Here is a 21,925-nt window from a genome sequence, read left to right as displayed (position 1 = left end):
ACGAGAGGATTACATCTCCAGGGAGCCTGTTTACTGTTGGTAACCTTTGCCCGGCTCTTCCAGAAATGGCTCCTTTAAGAGTTACCTCCAAGCTCAGATCAATAGTGTCCTGTGGTGTTTATGCCTGGCCTGGTTCCCCAGGGTCCCCGCTCTCTGTGGGGGTTACCGTACCTTTTGGGTAATGCCGCAGAGGCTCTGCAGGTGTGGGCTGAGTTAAGGAAGCCAAGGACCCAGGGTATCAGGTGACCAGGAGGTTTTACAACAGCAGCATGGATGCCTTGGGGTATGAACTTTGACCCCCAGCGCCCCTAAGGCTGCTACAATCTCGAAGGGTCAACTCTTGCTCCTAGCCTGCAGCCCCTTGAGAATGGCACGAAGGTGGGATGGGGCCCCGAAGCTCCCTCCTGAACTTCTCCCCACCCCCTTCACCCACAACCTTCTTTTCTGCTTATCATGGCTTTTAGTCCCATATGCTTATATTTGCAGGTTTCTGATAGCTACAAAGGGACCTGTAGAATGCCAGAGTCTTGAAAATGTTGTTTGGCAAAAAAACCACTTTTCATGATGAAAGAATTTTACCCATAAAAATGGTTCTGAGTGAATTCTGGTAAGCTGGGGCAAAGAAAAGCAGACCTTCTCAGAGCCTTTAATATACTAACGTGCGCCATAACTTCCTAAGAGCGGTTAGGTGACCACAGTTTCTCCAGCCACACTTGGGGACACACTGATGCAGACCACAGTGCCGGGCCTGCCGTGAGCAAAGGACACAGGTCCCCGGCCCCTGCTGGTGGTCAAACTGCTTCCCAGATGGATCCAGCGGACTGTCACTCCCTCAGAGACCCTGGGGAGTATTTGGCTCCTTCCCAGGGTTGGGTAACTTGGGGTATAATGGAGGAAGGTTCAGGAGTCCCAAAAGGTCTGCGAGCAGAGAGGAAAGATGGCTCCAGCCTGGGCTGGTGACTGAGGGGGTAAGTGGGTGGGAAGGTTTCCCGACTTCTCTGCTCTATGATTATGGCAATTTGTTCCTCCAGGAGGTCATTTGTGGTAGGAAACATAGCCCAGAAGTTAAACTAAATATATCCAGTCCCCAGGAGAGTGGAGACAGCAGTGGCACCTGACTGGGGGGGGTGGGGGGCGGCAGAGTACTCAGGTTGGGATAATGCACACGGTTGAGTTTTTAGGGTTTGGGAGGAAAATGGTTTGAGTTCCCAAGGCCCAGCCTGGGCAGAGGTATAGGTCTGAGTTTTGGGGGAGGGGTCCCATTCCTTCCTATCATGCCTCCCTCTGTTGTCACCCCCTCACTCCAGGTACCCAACTGCTCACCAGTCCTCAGCCCTTCTCTGCTTCTTCAAGCTTGCTACTGTCCTCGTCTCACCTGGGCCCCCAAAGCCACAGAGCTTTACCAGCTCTGTCTTCTGTTCCAAAACGAACCTTCTCTCTTCTCCCTGGGGAAACGCCTACTGCCTCCAGGTGGCTGTTTGGAGACAAAAGGGCCAAAATCGAATTCGCACTATAGTTATGAGGACTGATACAGCCGTATAATAACAATTTGAAAGGACTCCATTAAATTTCTTAGCCGAAAGGGCCTTTAGCAATCTCCTCATGCGGTTTTTGAGATTTTGTTGAACGCCCAAGGAAATCTTAGGTGCCATTTCAACACGTGAAGCAGAAAATATACAGGTGCTCTGTGTGAGAGGCACTGCCTGCTTTTTCAGCTGACTTTGGAACCACTGATTACATGTTTCATTCTCAAGGAACCTCGGGCTCTGATAAGAGAAGTGACTTGTCCGAGGTCACAGGGCCAGACAGCGGCAATGCTGGGACCTGTCCCCTGGTCCCCTGACCTCTAGCCAATGCTCCTGTCCCTGCCCTAGAACACCTGGGTATTGATGTGTCAGACCGCATTCTTGCAGCCGACTCCAAGCACGGTTCCCACCAGCTCTGCCATCCTGGTAACATAAACAACGATCACACCCCCTGCACGTAGCCACCCCTCCGTGTGTCTTTCACTTCTCAGGAGCTTTCCTCTGCCCTGCTTCGTGCCAGAAGTCACCCCTTTCCTACTGCTGCTCATTTTTGTTCTTGTTAATTTTTGGTTGCTGCCGAGAACAAATGCAAAAAGAAAGGCAGAGACACACTTCAGATTTTGCTCACTGCGTGTTTTCATTTTTAATTAAATAAGTCAAGTAAGCCATCAAGTGATGGTTCACATTCTGTTCCACAAAGCAGACCGTGACCGGCGGTGGCCCCTGCATTTCCAGGAGACGGCACATGGCAGCCATGGCAAGGACATCTGGGACGTTTAATGGCAAGGGGGCTGGGGCAAGGCGGCTGAGCAGAATGAGTTGCGTGCTACACATACACACGTGTGGACACATATGTACACACATGACCATGAAGGGAGTGCCCCATACCACGTGGCCATGAAACATGACATAGGGCCGGGATCTTGGCAAAAAGACAGAGTCTGTGGGATCCAGGAGGGAGCAGGGGAGCCAGGCAAACTTGGCCTAGAACATACAGACGAGATGGAGACTTCTGGGGTGCCCAGTTCAAGCCCAATGGCAGAGGAAGCAGCGTATTTTCCCAAATAAAATACCTGGTCTACATAATGAGCTGGGCCCATGGGGATGGCACTGCGTCCGTATCCTTGGAAACACACAACTCATTCGTCCCCCAGGCACAGTCATGGAATGACAGAGGACACGGGACCAAAGGATCTCCAAGCTCTTACGGCATCTGAATTTGCCAATTCTGCTTCAACCTTCTGAGGTAAAGGGCAGCTCCCACTATTCCTGAAACTGTGGGCAGCTGAGAGGCGCTGTGGTTGCAATCAGGAAGCTTCTGCCTCTCATCCAGCTGGACCATGTCCTGGCAGTCTCCACTAGCAAACCCACCAACCTGGGACCCTTGGGATGCTCCTTCCACTTTGTGCAGATCGGCAAGACCTACTTGGCTTCTGCAGATGCATTTCCCCATGCCCTGCCCCTTCTCTTCCTGACCCAGAATCAATCCCTTCAGGACCTGCCTTTGCTTTCAGCCTCGGGGATGGGAGCAAGGGACTGCCTCAGGGACGCGGCCATCTGCTCTTCTGCTCCCATCCTTCATAATCCAAGGCCTAGTAAGGGGCAGGCCCTAGAGTCAATTAAAATAGGCCCTAATGTGGGAAAGGACCACCAGGGCTGGAAGAGACCTCTGGGATCAGGTCCAAACTATCTGATGCTTACCTCTCCAGGCCAAATGCCCATCTATTGGAACAGGGAATCCCCTGACTTCCTGCTGGACCTTGCTCCATCATCAGAGAGGACAGAGGTGGTGGGGAAAGATGCCATTGTAATGGGTTGGGTGGGCCCTCTGCTCTCAGGGGTCCTGTCAGCAGCTGCCCTGTTAGACCAGCCCCTGGCTGAGGGTACTGGCAGGGAGTAAATCTTCATTAAACACTTTTTTCCTATTCATTTAGTTATTTATTTTCAAGTGTATGTATCACATAAAGGGACCAAAGGCTAGATTTTGTTCATGTCCTCAACCTTAGTAAGAACTTGGTGATAACCTGCAGCGGTGGGGCAGGAGGGTGGCGTGGGGTAGAGGGGGAGTGCCACAGAGCTGCAAATCTGCTTATGTTTTTCTCTCTGTGGGGACTCAGGGACCCTGGTCCGCACCAACTGTTCCCAAAGACCCCTGCCCCCAACCCGGTGCCCTTAGCCCCTCCAAGGTTTACAAACAAGGCCAGAGGAGAAGCCAGAAAAGGTGGCCACAGTGACAGCCTGTGGGTGTTAGACACTGCCCCGTCTCACTAAGGCCTGGAATGTTCTGAACTATTTATATAGGCCAGGCTAAAGAGGTCTTCAAGAAAAAGAAAATGAGTAAACACTCATTGCTGAATGGGGCCAAGCTGGCAGCCCCAGAGGCAAGGCCTCAACAGCTCCCTCTGCCTGTAGGCAGGTGGATGCTCTGCAGGCGGGGGTGGGTGGGTGGGTGGGGGGTGGCGGTGGCAGGGAGGCTCCCATTAGAGCCAGCAAGAGCAGAGAAGCCCGAGGTTGGCCTCGATGAAAGGGCAGCACTCGCCCCAGATGGACCACCTTCCTCGGCCCAGCTGCCTGCTGAAACCCCCACATGCATACCCTCAGCCAGGTCCCCCAGGGTGTAAAGTCAGTAGTTGCCCCCACCCTGTCCTTCCCCAAACCCTGAGGGTTCCCAGAGCGCTGCTGAGTGCTCTCGAGTTGTGTCCTGTTTCAGACACCAGGGCAAAGGGAATAAATACAGCAGAAAGGGCCTTCAATGTCACATCTTCCAAGCTACAAGAAAAAAACCAAGGTACCTCCTTAAATAACACCCCGGGGCCCATGCAACCTGCCGCCCTTGGGGTTTACTCTTCTCTTGTGTTCTGAATCATCATCTTCGAGTGTCCTTGTGTGTATGGCACGAGTCAACGGTTTCTATTACTGTTTCGTCTTTCTTGATTTGGGTACAGCTTTGAGTCCCTGCAAATAATAAGGTATTTAAGGTCTCTTTGTCACAAAATCAATAAATTAAGTCAACTTGCAGTGTACAAATTGTCAACGTCCTGAGAAATCCCAAAGGTCCATTTTCGGCACTGTCCTCAGAGCGCAGGGGTGGAGACCTTGGCCCCAGAGGCACAGGAAGGAAGGAAGAAGTCTGCTATCCGCACCAGGGGGGCCCCAAGAAGAGCCCCAGAGGGAGGTGCCTGCCTTTGTCCCTGCCCCAGCCCCCCACCAACCACAGGTGGGACACAGTGCAGGGAGCAAGGGGGCTGGGGAGGGAAAGCCAGCACTTCTGTGCTCGCCAGAAACATCCTGGTTTCGCTCTGCCCCGGGGTCAAGTTTTCAGGGCTGGTGTCCCTTTGGACCCCAAATTCGATCCAGCTCCCTGCACAACTTATTCTGGGACCGGAAAGCCAAGACTGGAGACCACCTTGAATGGCTTGTAGTCCATGGTGATGGAGACCCAGCAGCTCCAATGCAGTGATCAGAACAGACCCCACAAAATGGCTACGGTCCTCACCGTCTCAAACAGCAACTTCTGGCCAGGACACACTCCCCATGGCAGCACCAGCTGGACTCAGATCCTCTATTTCCCTTGTGTCCGTATTACTCAAACCGAAACTCAGCCCTCTGGGTTTGACAACAGGACAGATCTGACAGAGAAGTTGTCCAGGAAATCAGAAACAGCCCTGTGAACTCGTCGTGCAGCTCTTCAAGTTCTGAGGGGAACTGAGTTCTGCTCCCCAGTTTGGGGACATTTGCTGCTTGGCCATAGGCCCCTGACCCCCCAGGAAATGCATTCGGACCTGGAAGAGATGTTCAAATCTGGCCTCGTCTTGGGGAGAGGGCGAGAGCTACTAATTTATGTTGCTTCTGGACACACAGCAAAGCCCGTGGGGCACTGCAGACTGCCATGTGGCCGCCTAGGCTCTGATCCATCCTCCTCCTCCTCTCCCAACGGCAGGAGCCAGAGTGCTCCTTGCTGGTCCTCCCAGCCCCCTCAAGCCCAGATTGCTTCTGAGCTGCACTCCTGCAGAAAGGAAATAAAAAACATAGCCACAAAACAAGATACCAAACTATAACCTTTTTTTTTTCTTAAAAACCCAAACAAAACACCCAGCCTATCCCAAGTGGAGCAACATTCTTCCCAGAGCCCTAAAAGTTGGAATTCCCAGACACTAACCATGTAACCATGGTGACCAACCTCTGTCCCCTGTCTTCTCAGGGGAGGGGGGTATCTTGATGTGACTTCTCCCCCAAGAGCACTCCGCACTCTCTTCTGGGCCCTGCCCCACAGGAGGCCTGGCTGAAAATGGCAGGACTTGTCAGCTGCCTTTTGCCTCCAGTCAGGCCCGAGGCAGCCTTCACACAGGGACATGTCTCAGGGAGCCAGCCCAGCTGGGACGGGGCATTTGGGCTGTAGTCATGTGAGGGTTGGCCACACCATTTCAAAACATCCTGCCTGCCAGCAGGGAGGATGCGAATAGGCCAGAGGAGGTAGCCAGGAGAAACCAAGGCGGACAGGGGTCGCAGACTCGGCCCTTCTGTGTCTACCGTTCAGTCCCAAACCTGGTCGGGAACGGGGTCATGGTCCGTGACCGTGTTTCCTTCCCCAACCTCAAATAATTCTAAAAATGTAACGAAAGTCTCCTCTTGAGGTGTGCGATAGTTAAATCCCGTGGGCATAAAGCAACAGGGAAGCTTGCCTGTGTATGCGTGTGTGGATTTGGGTTTCTACATTGTTTGGGTCTGTGTGTGGTATACAGAGGCCTTGTCCTCACACACATACGGGTGTTCTATGGTTCTGTGCAGGGCTGATTTCATCAGTCACCAGCACGGCTCCTCCACTTATGAAAATACTGAATCATTCTTGGTTGAAAAGCCCCAAATGCCATCCTCTGACATTCTGGGCTATTCCAGTCCCTCCCCAGGGATCCATGCGGATTCCACACTGGATTGCGTAGAAATCCAGAAACTGAAAGATGACCGCTGAGTACAGCAGGTGGTCGGCTGTGACTGGTCCGGGCCCACAGCCCCTTCTGGTTCAACACTGGGACTCTGGCCCACAGGGTCTGCAGGCATTTATGGGTGTTTCATGTGTGTGTGTGTGTGTGTGTGTGTGTGTGTGAGAGAGAGAGAGAGAGAGAGAGAGAGGCTTGTTGATAGTTCTGGGCCTGCGTGGGCCTGCTCAGGAGACCGCAGCCCCTGAGGTCCGGGCCTGGCGGCCCTCGCGGGACAGGCGCTGTCCGGCTCTGGGTGACAGACCCCAGGCCCCAGGCTGCGGCGGCGGGGAGCTAGCTGGCCGGGGCCCCTAGGGCTACTGCCCCAGGCCGCCCGCCCTCCGCGGGAGGCAGCATCGCGCGGCCCGGCGGAATGGCAAGGGTGGGCCTTTCACAAGGCGGGGTGCGCGCGGGCCCGGGGCCGCCTACGTGACCCAGAAGGTTCCGCGCTCCTCCAGCAGGCTGACGGAGCGGTTGGTGAGGGCGGCGGCGTCCCGGGCCAGCCGGTAGCCGAAGAGCTGCATGGCGGGGCCGCAGGCGGCCTGCACCACCTGCGCCAGCTTGAAGGGCATGCTGAAGCGCCACTTCTCGAACTGCTCCGAGGAGTTCTTCTGCGTGGAGTAGATGCCGCTGCCGTCCTGGGCCGCCTGCGTGTTCCTCTGGATCCAGTCCTCCACCTGCGCCGTCAGGGGGATGCCGGCGAAGCGGTACATCTCGCGCGCCTTGCGCAGCGGCCAGCGCGCCACGTCCTCGTAGCGCACCAGCATGTAGCGGCCGCGCAGCCAGGCGGGCTGCCGCAGGCCCAGCTCGGCCGACAGCCGGATGCTCTCGCAGTTGCCCCGCAGCCGCTGCACCTCCTCCTCCCCCAGCCGCGCCTGCCCCTCGGCCAGCCACTTCTTCCAGCCCTCGTACTTGCCGGCGAAGGCCACCATGCGCGAGGCCAGCACGGCCCGCGGGTCCCGCACCAGCTGGATGACGCGCAGGTCCAGCCGGGGGTCCTCGGCCAGCGGCTGCAGAAACTCCAGCTGCCGGATGCGCACGGCCTTGAGGGCCATGTGCTCCTTGCGGCGGCAGGCCTCGGCGGCCAGCGTCACGTTGAGCGGCCCGCAGCGGCGGTTCTTGCAGTGATACTTCTCGAAGCCCTTCTTGACCAAGGGCGTGCACACGGGCTCCTCGCACAGCGAGCGGCTGGAGCCGCGGCGGAACATGAACTGGGTCAGGTGGTCCTCGGGCAGGGGGCTGATGAAGTGCTCCAGCACGTACAGGTCGCACAGGAACAGCTGCTTGAGCACGTCGCGGTAGACCAGGGCCGAGCCGGCGGCGCTGGCGCCTCCCGACTCGAAGGCCACCGTGCGCTCGATGTGCCACAGCGGCTCGAAGAGGTAGAAGATGTTGCCCTGCTGGTTGAAGAACTCGCCCACGAACGAGGAGCCGGTGCGGGTGGTGGCCATGAGGAGCACGTGGCGCCGCGGCGGCGGGGCCCCGCGGCGTGACGGTGGCGCCTCCTCCCCGACCCCGGCCTCCGCCGCCGCCCCGGCCTCCCCTGCTGCCTCGACACCCAGCTGCAGACTGAGGTTTCGCAGGCGGCCCTGCAGCTGGGTGAAGGCCGAATCGAGCTCACTCAGGGACAAGAGGGACGCGTTGTCGGCCAAGAACAGGGCTGGGTCGGTGCCGTTGGCGTCTACCAGGGGCTGCGGGATCTGCTTCAGCTTGTCTGACACCCTAGGAGGACAAAGGGAAGTCGGAATCAGTGAGTGACTGGGGACTCCATCCCTTGTGCACCCCTAAGCAGCCTCCCCGGGCCGATCACCCAGAGCCTGTCTTAGCTGGCTTTCCCCAGAAGCTGACTTCGAGGCAAGGATCTGAGTGTTAAGTAGTTTATTTGGGACATGATCACAGGAAGAACTGGCAGAGAGGTAGGAAACGAGGTGGGGAGAAAAAGAGGTCTATAAAGGGTGAGCAGGGTGTCCCTATGGGCAAACCAACCCCCCTGGGGCATCCTGGGAGACAGTGTAGAACACCCTGGAGGATGCTCTCGCCCAGGGGACAGGAAAGCTCCAGCTGGCCCTGGCTGAGGGCTGCTCCCAGAGGCATTTACTCCCTGGATTCCTAGCTTGCCGGTGTGCACGTCGAGAGAAAGCTCTCTGGTGGAGACCCTGCAGGGGCTTGTAGTAGAACCCTGTGGGCACGACCTGGAACAGTCCATGCTGAGGAACCCAGGTGGGGCAGTGACACAGTGCCTGCCACACAGCCCAATTCCTAATCTATCCATGGTGGCTGCTTCCTTGTAGGGTGTTGCGCTGGGAGAGCATGTCTAAAAACTTTGTGTGTCTAGCAGGCTCAGCAGAAGAGCCACTGCACACAATGGTACATTGCCAATTTCAGGGGGCAGCATTCCCAGTGTAGCTGAGGTGAGTGCACACCCCTGGAATTTAGCAGTATACAACCTGGACAGCTGCACATGGAAGCCCTGCCCACCAGGGTACGTGTACCAGGACCCTGCCTTTCCATGGGCTCACCCTCACCCATGGCTTCAGGCTGGTATAGCAGATGTGCTGTTAATGTGAGGCATCATCCTAGCCAAGAAATAAATTAATAGTAATAGCCATGGTCAGCAAGTACTTGATACCAACTGCATGCCAGGCACTGAGCTAAATGTTTTACATTTCCTAATTTAATCTATAAGGAAAGCCCCATTGTTAGCCGTATTTTACAGAAGAGGAACTTGGGACACAGAGAAGTGAATTTGTCCAAGCTGTCACAGCTACAAAGGACCGGAATCAAGATTCCAGCCCAGGCTACCTGAGTCCAGAGCCCAAGTGTCACCCCTGTGCATTCCTGGGGGCGTGGGCTGGACCACTTCCCCGGGCACAGGAGGGGCCTCATGATTACTGGTTGAAGGACTGCCTTTGTACGTCCACAAAGAGCCCTATAGCTACCTCTCTGCCCCACCCACCCCTCCCTGATAAGGAAGACTTTTGCGCTTGCATCCCTCACCTTGATATGATTTTATTTTCCTTTTCAATGAAGACAAAAACCACCACCACAAAAGCCAGGAAAAGGGCATATTTGCTCCTCATCCTCAGGCTGTGCAGAAAGTCCCGGCAGTCCTGGGGTAAAGCGAGTCCTTTCTCCATGGGGAAGGGTGGGGCCATGGGCCCTCAGCTCAGGAGCATCACTCAGGACCTGGCTCGTCGTCTTCAGGTGGGGGACACGCTCGTCCTGTGAAGAGACCAGTCATCAGGACACCCTTGTCTGGAGGTGAGGAATGAAGAGTTTCCCCCCCAACTTTTGAGGGTTGTGGCCCTGCTCAGCAGCCAGATCCCAGACCCACTCTCCCAATGGATGAGGTGAAATCAGGTCATTTAAAATGCTAATCAGCCCTTAGATTCATTCATCCCACTTCCATCAACTTATCCTTTGACCTCACATGTAACTCAAGGGCAAGTACACGGAAAAGAATGTTCCTTGCACTATAAATGTTTGCAATAGCAAAAGACTACAAATACCTAAACAAAAATGATGGAGATGGATCTGTAAGTGTTGATGTGAATAACCTAAATATATATATTAGATCCTTCACTTGGGTCCTTCCAAAATCCTTCACATGGCCTCAGCCTTCACATCTCAGCCTCCTGGAGCAGCCTCCTCCTGGCTAGGTTAGGGTTCCCCTGGCCCCACCACCGTGAAAGACTCCTATTAGCATCTGAGACTGTCCTAAGGTGAGCCCACTTACAATGATTTGTTCAATGCTGATCATCCCTTTGTGGAGTAAGGGAGTTTGTCCAGGCCCCTCATTATTCTTTAGCACGGGCCAGGCACATAGGACACACGTGAGCATGGCTGCCAAACGACAGAATGGATAAAGGAATAGATGACCCTCAACGGAAGATGTATACATTTTTAAAAGCTGAGCAAATACAGCATTGCCTGAGGAGCCCATTTCTTGCATTCATCCGCACCATCACACACACACCTGTCCATGTCATGGGCCCCAGATTCCAGCACAACCCCCTCCCCCGCCCCGCCGTCCAAAAGTCTATCCCTTCTCCTTAAGGACCATCATTCATGGGATACTATCACTCCAAGTGTGGAAAAGTCTTGTGACCTGGTACAGTGCACCCAGGATCATCTCTCTTTCTGGAAAAGATGGATTTTCCCACGGGAAGCAGCTGACGTCCACATGAGGGAGTAGGAGGGCAGGAAGGCAGGTCCCAGGGTTGCACCTTCATCACACAAATGGAAGTGGCTAGAGGGAGAGCCAGAACATCTGTCCTCTGGGGAAAGCAGCGGGCCAGGGGCTCTGCAATACGAGCAGGCAGGTGTGTAAGCTGGCAGCTGAGTGGTGGGACCCGGCTGTGCAGGGCAGAGGGGTGGTGAGGCTTCCTGAGTGTGGGTGATTGAGGATGGGCTCAGAGGGAGGAGGCCTGCAGGGCCAGCTCCAGGGCAACTGGAATATTCCTGCCCCTTCCTAATTCTTCTGGGCCTTTCCCCACATACTCATGAAACAGCTGCTTCCTGAGAACCGACTCTGTGCCAGCCTCTGGTCTAGGCACTGGGGATACAACAGTGAGCAAGCACAGCTGATCCATGCCCTCATGGAGCTGACACTCGGGTTGGAAGGGCCAACTGGAATGATCCGGTAGCTGAGATTTATTGAGTGCTTACTACTCTGTGCCAGGTGCCATGCTAAGCACTTGATTTGCATTTCCTCATCAGATCCTTACAGAAGTCCCATTAGGTGGCAGCTATCCCATTTTACAGATGAGGAAACTGAGGTTGAGGGGTTAAATAACTTGTCCAAGTTTCCCCCAGCAGCAGCCCTCATCCTCCCTCCAAGATCCAGGTCATTCGAGCCTCTCAGTGCTCCCCAGTCACCCCCACTGTAGCATATATGGTTGGGCTTTCCAGCTTATGGTCTGTCTGTCTTCCCTTCCCAGACTCTGAGCCCCCTGAAGTAGGGACTAGCGTCTAGAACGGCACCCAGCATATACCAGCTGCCCAACAAACCACGAGTGAGCAAACCTGTCAAAGCTGGCGCCTGGCTCAGTGCCTGGCAGGCTGTCAGCGTGAGTTTGCAGAATGATGGGCAGAGCCATGCTCCTCACACCCTGTGGAGTGTGAGGCCGTCTGTCTCTCTGGAAGGGTGAGATTCAAAGCTGAGTCTGCAGAGCAAAAGGGATTGAAATCCTGACTTTCTGCCCTCTTGTCTCTTGGCTGAGAGTTGCCTGTGTCTGATGATGCGAGGGAAGCAGAAGGAGCTGGGACCAGGAGTCCTGGGTTCTAGTCCTTTCTGCATGTCTACCATGCTGTGTAACCTTGTAGGAGTGACTTAACTTCTCTGGGCCTCAGTTTCTTTACCTGTAGGATGAATAACCTGCACATAAGGTCGCTGTGAGGAATAATATCTAGGACATGGTAAGTGTTCATTAACTACAAGAGAGGTGAAAAGGCAGGGGTGGGTGGGGGGAGTTGCCCACACTGTCCTCTCCCTTCTGAGTCTTTAGTAAGATTATAAGTTCGGCTGCCTTGATGATGAGCTCCTGCACCTTCTCCTCCCCTCCCTTGCAAGCATTGTTTGTATTTTTGAGTTGCCATCCCAGTCCCCTCCCCCCCCCTGAATAATACAGGGTTCCTAAGAACCTTCCCAGCACTGCCCTAAAAGGAAGAAGCGATGGTGAAAACTCTGACATGAAACACAAGGCAGGCTGGCGGCGCCTTCTCCCTGTCCCAGCAGGCTGCCCTTCGCTTCAGCTCTGGAAGCCCAGCAGATGCTGGGCAGGCAGGTGAGGGAGGTTTAGAGGTCCCAAGGGGAATGTGGGAGGTCCTCAGACCCAGGAGGTGGGAGAGGGCCACAGGGGCCAGGAGGTCACAGGGTCACCAGGGAGGAAGATGGGGTAAGGATGGGGGTCACCTGGCAAAGCTCCCGGCAGAGGCCCTCTGTAAGAACTGGGTCTGTGACATCTGTCAACACTAGTCAAACCTTTGTGCTACTCCCTCCCAAAACCCAGGATGCACCCTTGCTTAGCTCATGGGAAGAATGAAACATCGTTTCCTTCTCTTGGCAGATGCTGCCTCCCAGGGGAGTACTCGATACATTTTCTCCCCTGCCATCCAGCAAGTGATGTGACAGCCAAAGGAAAAGGGGTGATGCCAGCCAAGGTCCCATTTCCAGGGCACTAGGGCCAATGGGGAAGAAGGCCAGAAGCATGCCAGCCCAGCTCTGCCGGGATGTAGCAGGGGTGGGACAGCTCCCCGTGGCCCAGTCATCCCCAGTGCTCAGCTCTGGAGCCCCCCCCTGGAGCCCTGCCCTGACCATCAGCCTCACGCTGACCATCTCCCTTCCCCCATCACTTCCATTCTTAGCATCCTGCTTTATTTCCTTCCTGGATGGAAATGTACTGGTTTCTTGCCTAATTCAGCCACTGCTGTGTAGGTTCCATGAGAGGAGAGCTTCGTCCGTCTGTTCCACCTCTGTACTCTGTGCCCAGAATCCCTGAGCCCTACTCTGTGTGTCCCGGGCACAGAGCAGGTACTCCAGAATACTTGTGGAATAAATGGATCCTTTACCAAAGCATCCGGCCCAGCGGGAGGTGCTCACTCAGATTCTAAGTTGATGGGATATATGAAGAAGAAAAAGCGCTTGTTCCCTAGACGAGCCATGTCTGTGCTATGATTGTGCCCTATGGGTGTGTGTGCTCTGAGTATACGCCCCAGGGTGTACTACAGGCAAATACTACGAGTGCGTCCTATGGGCAAAACTTCACACTTGGGGCTTCACATACATCAGTCTCTCTCTCTCTCTTTTAAAAGATTTTACTTATTGACAGAGAGAGCAAGCACAAGGAGGGGGAGCAGCAGAGGGAGAGGGAGAAGCAGTGGGGAGTCTGATGTGGGGCTCGATCCCAGGACCCCAGGACCACGACCCGAGCTGAAGGCAGACACTTAACGACTGAACCACCTGGGCGCCCCTACATACATCAGTCTCTTGAATTATCACTAACAATCTGGGATGTCATTTTGAGGATGAAGAAACGAAGCCCTGGGGCTTTCAGTTCAAGCCTCTACAGCGATGTGCTAATGATGGGAGGGCAGGAAACCACCAAGGGTATCCCAGACAAATCTGAGTGAGGGAATACTGAAAAGAAAGTGGGCTGGGCTAAGGCCCCAACTCTAGGCACCGGCCTCTCTACCTTCCTCTCCCCTCGGGGGCCTTTCTAGCCAGGCCTCCCTCCCGCCCCGCGAGGGGGCCCTCACTAGACAACAGTTTTCTACTTGGAGGCCTCCCAGCCTGCCCCTGCCTCCCCTAAGGGAAGGTGGGGTCCCAGAGTCTGCTGGGAATGGAGCTCTGATAAGGGACAGGCCCTGCCAGACATTGCATCAGGCAGCAAAACTCCACTCCCCTCACTTGCTGGGGCCCAGAGCACAGTGGGGGCTGGGCCTCAGCGGGAGTAGGCCCTGCTCCCACCGCTGTTCCATCAGAGGAAGAGCCAGGACGAGAAGAGGAGCTGAGAGAGGGCAAGAGTCCGGATGGGGGGCTCTGTGGGAAGCTCAGTGTCTGATAGAAGAGTAAATGCCTAGGGGCTGTTGGACAAACCAGTGAGTGAAGGAAGAAGAGTGAGGAAGTGAATGAGTATCTGGCTGATGGTCCCCTGCGCAGCTCGGGGCCGTCCTTATTCCTCAAGCTTGCTCACATTCCAGCACTCCAGCTTCCTCTCCCAAGAACAAACCCCTCTAGGACCTCCTTATGGGCATGTGCCCAGCCTCAGCCAAGACAGAGACATTGGAGAAGCAGCCAAAGGTAAAGGTGTGTCTCACCTGAGCGGCAATGGACATCCAAGAGCTTGTGAGAAGCTGTGGGCCACCGCCACAAGGTGGACCACAGGGCTGAGGGCCAGCCTGGTGAGGACGGGGCTGCCACAGACTCTCAGGGCATCAGCTCCGCCTGGGACAGACCCAGGCTGCCCCTCAGCCCTGTTTTGCTCTGTGGGGATGCGGGGGAACACACTCTCTACCCCCATTTGAGAGTCACTTTATCAGGGCTGGCTCAGTCCTATGAGCAAAACATCCTGTGTAAATCCCAGAGCCAACAGGTGCATGAAATACAGGGCCCCAGAGAATAGTCCCAGGCCTTCCTGTCAGCGAAGGCACTTCCAGCACCTCTCACACTGAACCTGGGGCCCTCGGCCAGGTCGAAGCTGACCCCAACTCTGGGCTTTGCCCAGTCAGGGCCCGAAGTGGAAGCTGGTGTCCAGGACGTCCAAAAGAAATGTGGACTGTATACCACCCCGTGGGCCCTGAAAAAACATGGCTCTTGGGACGCCTGGGTGGCTCAGTCGGTTGAGCGTCTGCCTTCAGCTCAGGTCATGATCCCAGGGTCCTGGGATCGAGTCCGGCATCAGGCTCCTTCTCCCTCTGCCTCTGTCTCTGTCTCTGTCTCTCATGAATAAATAAATAAAATCTTTAAAAAACAAAAAACAAAAAACATGGCTCTTGTCCTAACACTGCAGAATGTCAGCACTTGGAAATTTTCTTACCGACCCTTCCTCATTTTTTATCTATAGAAATTCAGGCTCCGAGAGACCAAGGCATCCCAGTGGATGGAGACAAAACTCCAACTACTACGTGGGTCTCCTATCTCCCAGGTTAGTGATGGCCCTGCCCCCCTTATCACTCTGACTCTCATAGCTTAGCCCACTTAAGAAGCTTCATTACAGGGCTGGCAAATACATGGCGCATACCACCACCACTCAGCAGTCCTGTGCCCGGAGCAGACATCACTAATCAGTCAATGTCCTCTCTTCAGCTGAGACTGGGATGTAGCCTCATAAACCTCATTGCAGCACCAATCCATTAGCCTTGTCCTGTGAGATAAAACTGATTTGCCCTCCCAACTTTACAGGATCCTTACTGGCTACGGAATGAAATTCCTCGCCACCTCTTAGTCTGACATTCTACAGTCTGACCTCACCCTGCAATGCCAGCCCCAACTCTTACATAAACCCTCCATTCAAGCACATGTGCTTTGTACACCCATCCTCCAAGCCTTTCATTTAGCCCATGAGGCCCTTTACTGAACAAAACACTGCAGATTATAATTCATGGCGAAGGTTACTAAGAACAGTGAAGGCATCAAACATTGAGACCCCTCCCTCCAAAACTGTGTTTTGAAAACAACTGCAACTGATGCAAGGTTCTTATAGCCCCCCTCCCCCATGTGGCATGTGTTTTCCTGAATGAGAGTGGAGGTGGAGTTACGGAGAGCTTAGGAAATTGCACAGAACTTCTGCCAATCCATTCCATACCACAGCTGGCAAAGATCTTTACACGGCTAATTTTATATTATTACTCACATGCCTTTATATATTTTTATGAATAAGAGCCAAAACTTAAAAAAAAAAAGTCTCAGGGCTTCCCCACAAAATGTTTTTTGGGCTCTGGGAAAATCTGGGCAAGCCCCTGGAGTGTGTCTTTTTTTTTTTTTTAAAGATTTTTTTATTTGACCGAGAGAGACAGTGAGAGAGGGAACACAAGTAGGGGGAGTGGGAGAGGGAGAAGCAGGCTTCCCGCTGAGCAGGGAGCCCGATGCAGGGCTCGATCCCAGGACCCTGGGATCATGACCTGAGCTGAAGGCAGACGCTTAACAACTGAGCCACCCAGGTGCCCCTGGAGTGTGTCTTGAGTGTGAATGTAGCAGAAGTAGGTTGAGGCCAGTTGCCTAAGGAAAGCGTATAAGGGTAAATCGAAATGATAACATGATGCCCATCAGATTGAAAGACAACATCTTCTGTGATCTACTGTGCAGGTAACGTTAGGGAGAAACGACTGGCAGGCTGGCAAACACTCGGTGCTCATCAAGTGCCCGCACGCCCTCCGCCTTCCCCAGCCTGTGGAGGCATATGACCGGGTGCGGGTCAGGGAGATGTGGGTGGAAGTGACGTGAGCCGTTTTGAGGCCTGGTCCTCCAGATGATCCCACATGTTCCTCAGGCCCTCTCTTCTCTCGTTGTGGCCGCACTGGAGACCACAGGTTCCGGCTGGCTCAGTCCAGATCCCGAGCTGCTGACAGGAGAGCCCCCCCACATGCGTCAGAGGTGGTGCAAGGGCAAAATAAGCCTTTGTTGGGCGAAGCTACTGAGATTTGGGGGTCTGTAACTGCAGCATGGCCTGTTCCGTCCTAACTAAAACACGGGATCCTCTTGTCATGCTGATGGGAGTGTCCTTTTTGAAGGACAGTTTGGCAAAACCATCCCAATTCTAAGTATGCATGCTCTTTAACCCAGCAATTGTAGATACACTAGCAAAGTCACAATAAGGCCACACACAACAGGAAACCATGCACGACTGCAAAAGGCCGAAAATAATCTAAATGTCTGTTAAGAGGCACAAACATAAAAACCCAAACAAAAAACTAGTTAGATAGATGATGGCACATTTGTCAGTGCAGTACTCTGCAGTGGTTAAAAAGAAAGAGGCAGCTCTGTATGGGCTGATGGGAAATGCTGTTCAAGACATGAGTGATACAAACAAGGGACAAGAGTATGCAAAGTCTACTAACATCTGTGTAAAATCGAGGTGGACACACACACATGCTGGTACACAGACTACCTCTAGAGAGGAAAACAAGAAATTGGCAAGAGTGGTTGAGGGGAACTGGGAAACAGGGGTGGGAATGGGGACCCATTTTTCACATACACCTTCCTGTATTGTTTGAATTTGTTATCATGTTTATTTAATACTCTTTCCAAAGAAAAGGAAGTGGTTATAGGGGAGCCTGGGTCGCTCAGTCAGTTGAGCATCCAATTCTTGGTTTCAGCTCAGGTCATGATCTCAGGGTTGTGGGATCCGGCCCCACACTGGGCTCAGGCTTAGCAGGGAGTCTGCTTGAGATTCGCCCTCTGCCCCTCCCCCTGCTCACACTCTCCCCCTCTCTCAAATAAATCAATCTTTTTTTTAAAAGGAAGTGGCTATAAAGTAAACTAGAATAAAAAGAGTATATGGAGTTGTGCTCTAATCCATTGCCCTGTATACAGTTAGTGCTTACTGTTTACTTGAATGACCAAGTCTGCCTAAGAAGCTTTGTGATAAACAGCCCAGCACAAGAGGGAGCTTGACAAAGATGGTGACTGTACCAGGTTTCCAGCATCTTGACCCAAAGAACGCGCTTAAGCTGTAGACAGCAAACAATCCTCAACCCATGAGCCGAAGCCAATAGATTGGTATTGACTGCCTAGAGCACTGTGAGAAGACTGAAGTCAAGCTTGTTTTCTGAGAGAAAAGAATGTTGTGTTTGATTAGTGATGTCTGCCATGTGTGTAGGATGGGGAAGGGTCAACACATGCGTCACATATTGGCCATTCTTACTTTAGGGGGAGCAGCCTAAGAAGGCTAGGAATCTCTGGGCCATGGAACTCTTTCCTTCCCTCATTCCTCATGTGCCCTATTATTTCCATTTTGGTCACGCTCATTATTACAAAATTCTGTGCTCATTTGTGGGCTTTTGTTAGTTTGATTGGCCTGCCACCATTCAACCAGAAATGTGTGTAAGTATGTATACGTGCATATGGGTGCATCAGAGGTGAACATGTTCAGGAGAAGCCAGTGGCAGCTGTGGGGGGACCGGGGGTGCCTTTCAATATGGTCACACAGCTTTCCCATCTTGTTTTGCACCTTTGTGAAGATTAACTCTACTACAGCATTTCTGGGATCGCTGGGTAGGAAAAAGCTCTCAATGCATAAGCCCAGGATCCCCTTCCTGCACTATCCTACTTACTGACCGTCCTCAGGAGATTCCACACCTTTCTGTGCTTGGAGTACTACACACAACTTGGATGAATGTCAGGGGTATTGAGTGAAAAAAGCCAGTCTCCAAAGATTACAGGCTGCATGACCCCATTTATATAAAATTCTAGCAATGACAAAATTGTAAAGACAGAAGCACAGATCAGTACTGTCAGGAGCTAAGGAAGGCGTGGGGGCGGGAGGGAAGTGGTTACAGCTATAAAAGGGCACCATGAGGGAGCTCTGTGGTGCTCTATCTTGACTGTGTCAGTCAGTGTGGGTGCCCTGGCTGTGACCTTGGACCAGAGTTTTGTTAAGATGTTACCACAAGGGTTAAGCGACTGCCTTTGGCTCAGGTCATGATCCTGGAGTCCCAGGATCGAGTCCCGCATTGGGCTTCCTGCTCGGCAGGGAGCCTGCTTCTGCCTCTGACCCTCCCCCCTCTCATGTGCTCTCTGTCTCATTCTCTCGGTCTCAAATAAATAAATAAAATCTTAAAAAAAAAAAAAAAAGATGTTACCACAAGGGTAACTGGGTAATGGGTGCATAGGGTCTTTCTGTATTATTTCCCAAAACTGCATGTGTATCTATAATTATCTCAAAACTGAAAGCATTTACAAATTGGGGATGACGGACTGCACTTGCCATGATGAGCACTGGGTGATGTATGGAATTATAGAATCACCATATTGTACACCGGAAACGAATATAACACTGTATGTTAGCTCACTGGAATTAAAAGAAAAACTTAAAAAATGTACAGAGTTTAACTGAAAAGAGAAGGAAGGGAAACTGGCTCTTAACACAGAGGCGGGGTTGAAAGAGGACTTTGGAAATACAGCTGGAGGTAGGTAGTTAAGACTGAGCAGAAATGGCCTTCCTGGGGCAGAAGACTGAACTAGTTGAATCCAAACTGGACCCCTGAGTTTGGCTTTCTGTAGAACCATGAACTGGCCATGCCCCTGGGATCTACTCATGTGCAAGGATAAGCTTGGGGGCTTTTTGTGGGGGAGGCTGAGTGAGGATGAGGAAGCCCCATCCTCACAGCAGGGGAAAGAGAAAGGGGACGGGACTTGACGGACCCACATGGTTTGCCCCCCGCCCCCCACCCCCGCATCAGCTGGAAGGCCTGGCATGGGCTCCAAGTAGGAGAGACGCTGGGAGGAGGCACAGGGTCCATGTGAGGCCACGCAAGACTCGGTTTGTGAACAGTGCTGCCACCAGGCCCAGAGACCCCGGAGAGAGCTCAGCAGGTCGGCCAGGCGTGGCCTTGGCAATGGTGAGAACCTGGGACCTCTGGGTTATCTCTGAACTGCTCCAGGGACTTGCCAAGGGGCGGAGCAAGGTTCAGGCTGCTTCTGGGCCACCGTGCAGCTCCCAGGCAAGAAGGAGCAGGAGGAGGGTTTGAACAAAGGGGGAACTTGAAAAGTTAGAAGTCTGGGGGAAGTACCTAGCGAGCCTCTGGATGATAAAAGCTTGCGCAGGACAAGTCAACTCATTTGCAGAGTACTTGCCCTGGTCCATGGAGGGACCGAGGCACTGGCAGCAGAGGGAGGGAGAGACACAGTCCCTGCCCTAGGGGAGCGAACAATGACCGAGCTAACAAGGACCGTGATGAACGAGGTACTTCCAAGCACTTCACACACTGTAAATGTTATTTGGTCTGCAACACAACCCAGTGAGGAAGGTGGAGCGGTACCCTCCTAGCTACTAACCACCACCCCCACCTAGGGCAAGGAGAGGCCAAACACCTGCCCTCGGGCACAAGGTAGAGCTGGGTTTGGAACCCAGGCAGTCGGCTCCACGGTTCAGGAGCACAGTATCAGCGAGCAGGAGGGTTATAGACCTCTGCTGGTCTCACACGCCTCAAAGAGACACACGTGACCTCACACGCAAGGTTCTTGGCGTCTGGGAAGAAACGCCCTTTGAAGGCACAAGGCCACTGCCGGCCTCCCAGGAAATGGGAGCTTGCTGGCTGGCCCAGATAAGCAGCTGCTGCTGGCTGTGGGTGACAGTGAGCAGAATGCTGCTCCTGCCCAAGCCTGTGGCTGGCCTGTGGCCGTGGGCCAGATCCCAGGGGCAGAGTGGCCCTGAGAGCGTGATGACAGGCGGCAGAGGAGATGCGGGACAGTGCCCGCGGGCTCCGCTCTTCCAGAATCGAGTTCAAATGTGGCATTCCACTTGGGGACAACCCGGCCCACCCCAGCTTTCCTCCGCCTGCCCAGCCCACCCCCACATCCTCCTCTCTCCGCGGATTGGGCCCCACCATTAACAAAGGACACAGGAAAAGAAGGCGGCGGGGCGGAGGTGGGGCGCTTCGGACCTACGTCTGTCTGTCTGTCAGGCTGCAAGGAGGGGCAGTGCGGTGGGGTGGAGGAGCACTCCGAGTGAGGGATTCTTCCTGCTCCAGCTCTGCCACTCACGAGCTGTGTGACCCCAGCTGACTGCCTCACCTCTCTGTGCCACATCTGTAAAGCAGAGTTAGCAACAGCCCTGTATTCCTTCCCTGTAGCCGTGGTAACACACCACCATCAACTCGGTGGCTTAAAACAACATGTATTTATTACCTGAAGAGTTCTGCAAGTCAGAAGTCCAAGATCAGTTTGGACTAAAATCGAGGTGTCCACAGGCTTGCGTTCCTTCTAGAGGCCCTAGGGGGAGAATCTGCTTCCTTGACCTTTGCAGCTTAGTTTCTAGAGGCTGCCTGCTTTCCATGGCTCATGGCCCCCTCATCCATCTTCCAAGCTAGCAATGGCTGGTTGAGTCTCTTTCTTCAGGCATCATTCTTCCTCTTCTGTCGTCAAATCCTCCTCCTCTCGGGACAAGTATACTGACGTTGGGCCCACTGGATCATCCGGGGTAATCTTCCTATCTCAAAATCCTTCACTTAGTTCCACTGCAAAGTCCCTTGACCTTGGGAAGTAACACATCCACAGGTGTGGGGGGTGCGTGTGTAGACATCTTCGGGGAGCCAGTATTCAGCCTCCCACAAGCACCTCCCTCATGAAATGGGGACTTACCAGTTCCGTGCTCAGCAAGCACAATGTTTAACCAATAGGAGGCCCAGGAGGCTTAACCCCCAGCTGTGAATGAGAATCCCTTTGAGAGCTTTTACAAAATATCAGGGCCTGCGGTTCACTCCCCAATAGATGTTTGTTGAATTACATGGAACTGAATCACTCCTGGGGCCTCGAACTGCCCCTGGGATGGGACAGGAGGGGTGAGTGGGTTTCTCACTGTTGCTTCAGGGCCTGAAGAATGAGGTTCTGTCGGCAGAGGCCAAGGACTGGGATCAACTTCACACCCAGAAATGGCTGCCTGGGGGAGGGGCGCTTGGAGTCCTTCCTCCTCCCCTAAGTCCAGTCAAGGGGGGCCGCCCTGGGCAGAATCCAGTCATCAACGGGCCATTGTTAGTGGAACAGAGGAGCTCTGTGCCCATTTAACACTTCCCTCCCTCACGAGGTTGCTCCCAGCTGAGGGTTGGCTTCTAGAGGACTGCAAGGCTGGGGAGGAGGCCCCACGGCTATGAAGGGGGAGGATGAGGAGTGGGGGCTGAGAGTTCCCTGGCTGGAGGAGCAGAGGCAACTTAAAACATAGGCGAGCCCGGGTCTGCTGCACGCGCTCAGCTGCCATGCCAGGAAGA

At 53.7% G+C, this 21,925-nt stretch overlaps 1 protein-coding gene across 8 annotated transcripts in view; it reads right to left on the bottom strand.

The window, feature by feature from the left end:
• Nucleotides 1-2,138: 2,138 nt before the first annotated feature.
• Nucleotides 2,139-21,925, bottom strand: part of CHST3 (carbohydrate sulfotransferase 3) — a 35,035-nt gene continuing 15,248 nt past the window's right edge. For 5 of the 8 annotated variants that reach the window (XM_045878025.3, XM_064594783.1, XM_045878024.3 and 2 more), the window contains exons 2-3: nucleotides 9,500-9,724; nucleotides 2,139-8,224 (exon numbers count right to left, since the gene is read on the bottom strand). In XM_045878025.3, the coding sequence (XP_045733981.1) occupies nucleotides 6,928-8,224; nucleotides 9,500-9,657 (1,455 nt within the window). In that variant the 5' untranslated portion in view covers nucleotides 9,658-9,724 and the 3' untranslated portion in view covers nucleotides 2,139-6,927. Of the gene's footprint in view, nucleotides 8,225-9,499; nucleotides 9,725-10,238; nucleotides 10,460-10,610; nucleotides 10,806-21,925 lie in introns of those variants that run through there. The other 3 variants (XR_010412468.1, XM_064594780.1, XM_064594784.1) reach the window with 3 other exon arrangements.

This window comes from Mirounga angustirostris, unplaced genomic scaffold (genome assembly GCF_029215605.1).
Source record: "Mirounga angustirostris isolate CCGP_5_RB_7025 unplaced genomic scaffold, mMirAng1.0.hap1 SCAF_6, whole genome shotgun sequence".
Classification (NCBI taxonomy): Eukaryota; Metazoa; Chordata; class Mammalia; order Carnivora; family Phocidae; genus Mirounga; species Mirounga angustirostris.
This window is presented reverse-complemented; position numbering and strand designations above follow the sequence as displayed.